This window comes from Lucilia sericata, unplaced genomic scaffold, assembly GCF_015586225.1.
Source record: "Lucilia sericata isolate MDLA Ls3-8-SP2 unplaced genomic scaffold, ASM1558622v1 Contig000034F_arrow, whole genome shotgun sequence".
Classification (NCBI taxonomy): Eukaryota; Metazoa; Arthropoda; class Insecta; order Diptera; family Calliphoridae; genus Lucilia; species Lucilia sericata.
The window spans coordinates 992,310-1,001,960 of record NW_023994072.1 but is presented as its reverse complement, the minus strand read 5'-3'; the positions used below and the strand labels follow the sequence as shown (position 1 = coordinate 1,001,960).

The 9,651-nt window shown below is 30.8% G+C and overlaps 1 protein-coding gene across 2 annotated transcripts in view; it reads left to right on the top strand.

Moving 5' to 3' along the window:
* Positions 1-597: 597 nt before the first annotated feature.
* Positions 598-9,651, top strand: part of LOC119612412 (putative GPI-anchored protein pfl2) — a 214,439-nt gene continuing 205,385 nt past the window's right edge. Inside the window, exons 1-2 of one of the 2 annotated variants that reach the window (XM_037968228.1) lie at positions 598-851; positions 1,134-2,306. In XM_037968228.1, coding sequence (XP_037824156.1) covers positions 1,656-2,306 — 651 coding nt within the window. In that variant the 5' untranslated portion in view covers positions 598-851; positions 1,134-1,655. Of the gene's footprint in view, positions 2,307-9,651 lie in introns of both variants that reach the window. The other variant, XM_037968221.1, reaches the window with a different exon arrangement.

Here is a 9,651-nt window from a genome sequence, read left to right as displayed (position 1 = left end):
CCTCCTTTCAAACTAACTAACTAAATTAAAATCTTAATTAAAGTTCGGAAAAATTGGCGAAATTGCAATAATTTGCGTGGAATCTCCCATAACAAATTGTATATCTGGAAAGCCATTGTAGTTAGAATAATCAAAATCGTTAAGTGGGATTCTTATTTATATTGATTTTAGGGTAGCAAAGCACACTGGGTATAGCTAGTAGATAAATAAAATATCTTTGTTTTTACGTTATTGATAATTTTCTTAATGCAAAATTTTTTAAAAACTGATTTTCTACAAGATGTTTTATATGGAGGATAGGGTGAAATATAGGCCGATCCTCGTAAAACTTGGAGAAAGGATTTGTATTTAATTTTTAAGAATTTTTTATCCATCCCTGCATAATTTTTCACACAACTTTTGCGCTTGCTCTGTTTTGTTGTTATAAACAATATATTTGCTTCCAAAATCCCACTTTCTGATCTCTCGGATTCCGTTTTTATTTGAAATCGTTGAAAATTTAAAAACTAAACGTAGTTGAAAACTTAGCCGGCTTACAGTCGATTTTAAGCCGCCGACGACATATTTAGTGTCAGTCGCCGCCGTCGTTAATATTTGTCGGCGCAGGTCTTTGAATCGCACCCGTCGCACGAAGCAAAAAAACAACAGCGGTGGCAAAAAATAAGAAAATTTATTAAAAATCAACAAAATAAATCGTTAATTTTATTAGCACTTAAAAAGTATTAAACAAAATAAATTTACCAATAACAAATCTAAAAAGGAAGTCAGTCAAAATATATATATAAACGAAGTTAAAAATAAAAAAGAAAGTGTCTCCTCTAAGGTCGTACATAAAGTCAAGAAAAAAATCGGTAAAAACAGATACAATTTTCTAAAAAAATATAGGAAAAAATAAACAAAAATAAGAATAATTAGCTGAAATATAAAAAAACATTAGATAAATATCTTAAATGTTTATAAAATCTTGGTTAAGACTGCAAAAAGTGCAATTTTTGCTATCGTGACAATTCTTTTTTTGTGTGGTGGTTGCTTGTCGCTTGTGTTCGCTTCTTTTCCATCTTTTGCAATTTTAATTTTGTAAGTTTTGGTGTGTCTCCTCCTACTCCTTCTTCACTTTTGAGCTTTTCTTTTAGACGCACATCAAAGTTACTTTTGTGGGTTACTCCCTGTCTGGACAAGAATATTCAGCATAAAAAAGAATACATAATAAAAAGTTATAACATTCACGCTATAACAACAATAAATGTGAGTGAAAAAAGTGAATTGATGAATTTTGTTAGCAGACAATAAAGAGTCTACATATACGTATCTAAAAGAAATATAAAACAATCGCTTTTAAAAAGTGTAAAAAATAAAACAAATGTTTAAGATTTTATGACGCATGTTTGTTGTAACAACATGCTTGCAAAAAGACAACAACAACCAGAACAATTACCAACCGTCCATTTAAACAAAAGCAGTAGGAATTTGTTTCAGCCAGAACAAAGACCAATAATTGCAGTCTTTGTTCCAAATATAATAAATTTATAGTGAATCCTTTACATTCTTCCGAAAGAATTTCATTTGATTTTCAAATTTGTGTGGATAATTAAGTGACATTTTCTTAAAAATAGCTTAAAAACAAACTATCATTAATTATTTGTTGCTAAAAATCTATGGCAACATTGATACATTATGAGGATGAGGGCGGGGGTGGTGGCGGAGATGGTGGCGATGACACCTCCAGCGTTACCATATGTGGAAGCAGCAGCAGTACCATCAATAGTCATTGTTTTAACACGCATCACACACCATCGCCAACAATTTTAGCCTCGACTTCTCCACACGAACAATTTAATAACAACAGCAATACTACAACAACAATAACAACGTCTGCAAGTAACACTAACGGTTCTACAACCAACACTCAATCTATGGATTATAAAACTACTGAAGATAATGTTGGAGGTGTTAGTGGCGACGTCAATGATGCGGCAGACGCTGAGGAGCAACCTCATGGGTGTGGCATTATTAAAGATCACAACAATATAGACAACAACACAACAATATGTGCCGCTAACTCAGGTTTGGCTTTACAAGACTATCGCCAACATATTCAAACTCAACAGCAACCGGAAACGCAAGCTAAGAATTTATTATTATGTCGCCGTTTTAAGGACTCTGGAGATACATTGCGCAACTTTACCTCTTTGCCCTTGTTCATTTATGCCACATCGCCATCAACACATGCCACTTCGGCCGATGGTGTGGGTGTTGCACAAGTGGCCGTGAAAGCAGCTGAAGAAGCTGTTGCCAATATGAAAAAGGTTAGTAAACAGTTAGTTTAGTTTTATCGATAAAAAACAATAATAATAGTAAGACATGATAACTGTTGTAGTTGTCTGCCAAATTTTCCGAAATCTGTGATATATGTATATCATTTGTTTTTGTCTAATTGTTCAAAATATTGCTTCTAGAAGAAAAAAAAAAACTATTTTAAAATACAAAAATCGGCAAATCATTGTTTTATATAAGTTTAAATGATACTGCCGTTCGGGACTCATTTGACCCTAGCCCCTATACAAAGTCGCCTTCAAAAATTGACTTGAAAATGAAAATTCACTTTTAAACACTAGTATCACGATGAAAATCTGTATAAATAACTTTAATTTCATCGTAAATCGTTTTAACAAAATTTATACGGATAGAACTCTATTTACCTTTGCCCCCAGTGATTATTCATTCAGAAAGTCACTTTTTTGTTAACAAATTGTTAAAATATTTCGGAGTTAAGGTAAAATGCTTTATTATTAGAAAAATAATCCACATTTTTAATATACTGAGGGGTATAGGGCCATGCCCGACTATACACTCTTATTTGTTTCTATAAAAATATGTTTAAAATGTAATTGATAGTTGATAAAGACGTTTAAAAATATAACGACTATCTACTTGACGATTGATCGACCATTGAATTTTGTGCCGAATGTAGTAATAATCATTCAGTCTATGGATCGTTAGATTAACTCAGATATTGTATTATTACTTTTGCTGATATGCAAAATAAAAGATATATTCATTTATTCATTTAGAAAACGTTAAAAATAAATGATACATTCGTTATGTGCTGTTTTTGTGGTCATATTTGTAACAAATCTTGAGCGAATACGGACATTGAATATATTTATTTATTTTTTAATAAATATAACAGATATCAATAATACTAAATGCGGCATTTATATGGGTATTTATTTAATAAGAATTGTAAATCTTTTCTCATATATACATACATATGTACGTACATACTCTTGTACGTCATGGATTATTTATTTGAACGTTTAAATTTCATTTCTCTAGAATAAATGTTCAGAATATTAATAACTGACTATAATTAAAAAAATATTACTTATACATTAACATTTTTAAATATAAACAAAACATTACACTTTTCTTGTTATTATTACATATAAACAAATACAACCCTGTAAATTTATTCCACTTGTACAAAAAGTAATAACAAATAAATAAATAAAAATTATATACATATGTATATAAAATAAAAAAAGACATCGGGTGATCGCACTTTTGTTACCACCAAATGCAATCAACCAACCAGAACAATAATAAGAGCAGTAAGTATCTTATATATTGTACTGTTTGTTCAGTACTTGAGTATTTCTGCTCATTTTTATTAACCATTCCATTCGATTCCATTTATTATTAAAATACTCCACTATACTCAACTTAATTATACTCTTTAGTCGACTTGACTCTACTAAGTTTCATACCTCTTTTTTGTTTTGTCTAAATAAAATAATAAAACAATTTAAACAAACAGTTGCATTAACAGCTAAATTGTATTTATTACAATGAATGCTTATTCTTATTTTGTGTGTATGTGCTTTGAATAGTAAGACCAACTAATTGCTTTTGGAGGTATTATATTAGATGAAGTGGGTTACTAAAAGATAATTTGCTAGATAAACAGCTGATTTAACTTAGAGAAATTATTAACTACTTTTTATTGCATTAGGCCTCCGTCAGATCTGTTGTGCGCTTCTTTGCTAGTGTCTTACAACCCCCATTCTAACAGACTCACAATTGTTGTATACAATTTTAATCCAGAAGTCAATAAATAGGCCTACTTCTACTGGATAAGTCCACTAATTCATTGGGCAATCTGTAGTAGAGTGTGCTGGAAAGTTGAATATGTAGTGGATATCATGGAGACTCTGACTACACACTTGGCATATATTAGGGACAAATAGGCATTAAGTTTGTTGCTCCAGATAGGCAAATGACATTATCTACTATGCTGTCGGCTTCTTACTTTAATTAAAAAAAGAACAATCCAACTGTGATCATATCTAATTTTGTTAAAATATTGTTTGTGGCAATACCGGCCACAGAAGCTTATTGGTCACATTTTATAGAAAACATATGCACTCACTCATCTATTTATTATTTTATATAGTCAAATCTAAAGAAAAAATATTTTTTATTCGAAATAAATAAAAAAAACAGTTGAGAGGAATGGTTAATAAAAAACAAAAACACAAATAAACTTACATATTTGTGTTTTGGATAAAAAACTGAATTGAAAAACAAGTAAGAGTGTTATATTCGGCTATGCCGAATCTTATATGCCCACCATCAAACCTCGTTTGACTAGAATGAAACTTACTTATGTCGAATTTCATCTATATACTCGTATTTTTAGGCCAGTTATAAGCGTTAAAGTAATTTTCTGAAGGGGACCTTATATAGGGGGTAGGGTCAATTATGGATCGATCCTAATATAATTTGGTAGACAGAATTTGGTTCGTATTAAATTTATTTGTGTCGAATTTGATCGCTACACTCGTATTTTTAAGCCATTAATGAGCGTTGCAGTCATTTTCTAAAGGGGACCTTTAGAAAATGATAGATTTTGACTCGTATGAAACTTACTTAGGTCGAATTTCATCTATATACTAGTATTTTTAAGCCAGTAATGAGCGTTAAAATCATTTTCTGAAGGGGACCTTATATGGGGGGTAGGGTCAATTATGGACCTATCCTCATAAAATTTTGCATAATGATTTTGGATAATAAGAAACTTACTTATGTCGAATTTTATCGCTATATTCGTATTTTTATATGGCAAGTTATGGCTGTTAAAGCTGCTTTTCAAGGGGCCACTTGTATGGGGGCTATCAGAAAATGTGGACCGATATTGCCCATTTTCAATACCAAACAAACCTTACCTGTAAGAAATATTTATGTGAAATTTCAACCCTCTAGCTCTTTCCATTGGGACTCTATCGTGCTTTCAACAGACAGACAGACGGACGGACAGACATGGCTAGATCGACTTAGAATTTAATGAGGACCCAGAATATATATACTTTTGTGGGTCTATGACCAATATTTCGATGTGTTACAAACGGAATGACAAAATCAATATGATGGTGGGTATAATAAAGTGCAACCAACAACGGTGACGAGACAGGTGAGCAACGAAGCCGAAAATGTTGCTGTGCTGTTGTTATCGATGTTGCTGAATGTTTCGGTTAGAATCTATGAATATACACATTGATGAAAGAGAATTTTTTTTCTAAAGGAGTTAAAAATTGTATGATTACAAAACATAATATGACTGTACAGAACATAAGCATAACGCAATTAAATGTGGTGGTGGTGCAGTGGTAGGTGGAGAATATTTCAACTAGTGACACACAATTGTCTATAGTGGGTAGTTAATAATTAAAAGAATATTGATTTTGACTTAAGCTTAAATATTATAAAGTGATTTTAATGAAAATATAAATATTTCTTATTTTTCAAACTCGAAATCTGTTAAAAAAATCTTAAAACATCCATTTGTAATGCTTCTAACTTATTGTGATATTAGGAATTTCTATATAAAAAGCATTTCACTTTGATAATTTGTTTATTTAAGGAATACTATTCACTTCCGTATCACATAAGTTGAAAGTGTGTTATCTTCGATCTATCGAATGTTTAATTAAACACATTTGCAGGCCTCAAAAGTTTATCATGAATTGTAGGATTTCTAACATGATTTCAAAATGTTAGGAAAAAGTCTGATCTTATTTTGTGTTAAACATAATATGTACATAATCCCTAAATATTGTTCAACCACCAAAAACGAACTAACTAATTTATTTAAATAAGTTCTTTTTGAATGGAAATAAACACCTGTGATTTACAAAGTAAATTGTCATGGTTTTGAGCATTTTTCGATTTTTTTTTAAATTAAAAGCAATAAAGGGTGTGTCATTATAAATGAAATAAAAATGCTTTATTGATGATTATTTGCTGGAAAATTATAAATATGACGTTAAGCATGGACTGTCATATGTGGAAGGGACTTTGTCGCATAGGTTTATCGTATGATAGACATTGTTTACTTGAAGAGTACACAGTGAAGTAGAAGTAGTTTTAAAACAGAACCAAGTCCCTTGTTAATATCATAGTTATGTTTCAGATTTACCCAATATGTTTTAAGCCTAAAAGGAAAGTAGTACCAATATGAAGTTTCTTAATATCGGCAAAATTCGGTCAATATCAGAGTAATTGCGACTGTCAGTTCTTCCTCTTCATTCCGGTCCCTGTTAGACAATTCCCAAGAGAGTAAACGATTTCTTCATTCAACTTAATCGCAGCTATTCAATTCGAATTTGTTAATTCGCATAACATTTTGGCAGGCATTGAGGTTTTCCAGATATAATTCTATAAAGCAAGCATTTATTCTATCAACATCGTAATGTCCTTGTAGTTAGGTTTATATATTTAAAATTTTAATTGTTTATTAAGTCCCCCAGAGGCATGTTATCTTGCTAAACTTTCTGTACCTTGATGTTATAGTGAACTTGGGTAATGAGACCTTATCAGTTATCGCTGGTTTCAAGGGACTTCAGTTTTCAACTCACGGATAATCAGAGCTCCTAACTAGGAAAGATCTGTGCTTGCAAAACAGTATTCTGTTCTGGCTATTAGCGAGGACCTTTGAGTGATCACATGGTTTCAGTGGTTGAATCCCAATTCGTTGGACGGGAGTGACATATTTCTCGCTACCAAATATGTCTTTAAGCGCTGTTGTCGAAACAACAGGTGCCATCCCAGTGGTGTGGATGTAAGACTTCTTTACAATAGATATATCACTTTCTGAATGAATATCAACTATCTAAGTGATTAGATCCTCTCCATTAACCAAGAGACAATATAGTGCAGGTGGCCTATTAAGCAAGCTAATTGCGGTGTATAGTCTTGCAACTAACATGGACTTTGTTAGCTTCGATATTTGCCTTCTCATCTCATTCTGTTGTTATTGACATTGATCGATAAGTGTATCTCTGTGAATGAAAAAGATTTTAGATAGATCGAAATTGCAATTAAGATCACTTTCATAAACTTTTAAAAATATCGAATTTAATTTCTTCAATTCTTTAAAATATACAGTTACATATTTTATACAGCGGATTAAATACTGTAATAGATTACACGAGCATTAGCAATTACTTCCCCCTTTTACCAAAAATTTTAATATGCATATGAATTTGTTAATGCAGCAAAAAAACTAAATAGATGCATCATCAAACTATCATTTCTCCAAGTGCATTGTATTCTTTTCCTATATGTATATTTGTTTTTAACAAAAAACAAAGAAACAAAAAAAAATTATTTGAAAATTTAAAAATACATCATTCATGTATTTTTACCGCAACACTCACTGAACGATAACGACTGCAAATACGTTTATGTTGCACTGTGAATTACCAGTATAGAGCTGATGCTTTACATGGCGGCGGTGTTGGTGGTGGTAGTTGCAGTGGTAGAAACATGAATAATGACGACGTCTATACGTCGAGTATAAACAACTCGTGCTCATAGTCTTCCATTATCATACATATTTAGTTTGCCTACATCATAGACAAACTACAACATCATTATTAAAGCAATAATTTATAAACGAAATCATCATTATGATAATAATTATTACCATGATTGCATTATATAGTGACTCTTAAAACTCACTACTCATCTATTGCACCACCATTACCGCCATTTATTGCAATATAAACGAACACAATACATGAACACAAATTTCGAGAACAACTAATAATATTGGATGATCATAATGAAGATGATGAGTAGTATTAGTTGTTATCTATCTAGCTTTAGCTAGATAATAGACGGATAAATAAATACATACATAAATAGTTTGTTAGTCAGTCATCCATTTAGAGTATTCGTAACTAACAGACATTTACAAGCGAACAAACGAATAGCAATAATCATACGTTTTACCAATTTACTCATTCGTTTATATGTGTAACTACTTGGTTAGATTGAAAATTAAGTTGAAATATTCTACTTCATTAACAAAAAACTTGAACAAACAAATTCAGGGGGGTATTCTGTAATTTGATTTCGATTAGAGTTTTATATAAAGAAGAAGAAAAAGTTTTTTAGGAGATCATCTATCATCTATATATCTATATAGCAGCTAACACATAACAATGGCAGTGATCGGTTCCGAAATTGTCAGCAGGTGAACTTATTGTAATTAATCAAATGAAAATGGAATTGAAATAGAACTATTTCTAGGTAAAATTTAAACTGAGGACCAGTTCTAATCTCAACATTTTAGTGAGTAAAACAATTTTAAGATAACATAGAGGAATACTCTTTCTAAGTATCGTTAAAATTTTCAAAATATTTCGCAGGAGCTGCGTGTTTCATTTATTTCTATAATACTGATCAATATAGCCACGTATATTAAACCATATGTGTACAATATCCCTCTAGTCATGTCTCGATTGCATTATTGTTTATAACAGTTTTTTCTAATGTTTTTCCATGTTAAGTTTTTTCTTTTATTTTGAAAATAAGTTTGAGAAAACAAGTGCCAACCAAGTACTCGTATTGCTAAGCGAATGAATGTTACCATCTTCTTCATTTTCATCATAATCATCATCATTGCCATCATAATCATCACAACGAACACTACCATCAGTTTAAAGTTAGTAGAGTGTATAAAGAGACTTTTGGTTTTAGATCAAGGGGAGTTATTACAAAGAGATACTCAAACATATATAACAACAACGATAGAAGCTTCATAACTTTGTGTGTTTTAGTTTGAATTTTGTTGGTTTCCAAATTTAATGAGGTTGCATGCTTTAACTATCGCTTCGCAACACTTTTTTTCCATACTTAATTCTCTCTCCCTAGTACTTAATTTTAATCAGAGTTGATTTAAAGTTTTTGTTTTTATTATTTTTTTTTTGGTTAATATGTATCGTGTTTTTTATTTTGTTCTTCATTCATTTAATTCTATGCGGATGTTGTGTTTGGTATAGACCAGAATGATTATGGCAATGATGATGATGTGATATATTGTTGGTGCTATTTGCTGTTGAGACTTAGTGTTAGTATTAGTTAATTGCTTTAATTTTTATTTAAAATTTTATAATTAATTTTGATTATTCTTAACACCGGAAGACACTTAATGAAATTTTCCAAACTTTTTGTTAAAATTATAATTAAATAAATAGATTTCTTTATGTCTAAAGGTGACATACAGTATTGTTCGAAACCTAAGCAACTTTTTTTGGCATTGTATACAAAGTGCTATATTTTCTATTTTAATTGATTTATTCAAAATTA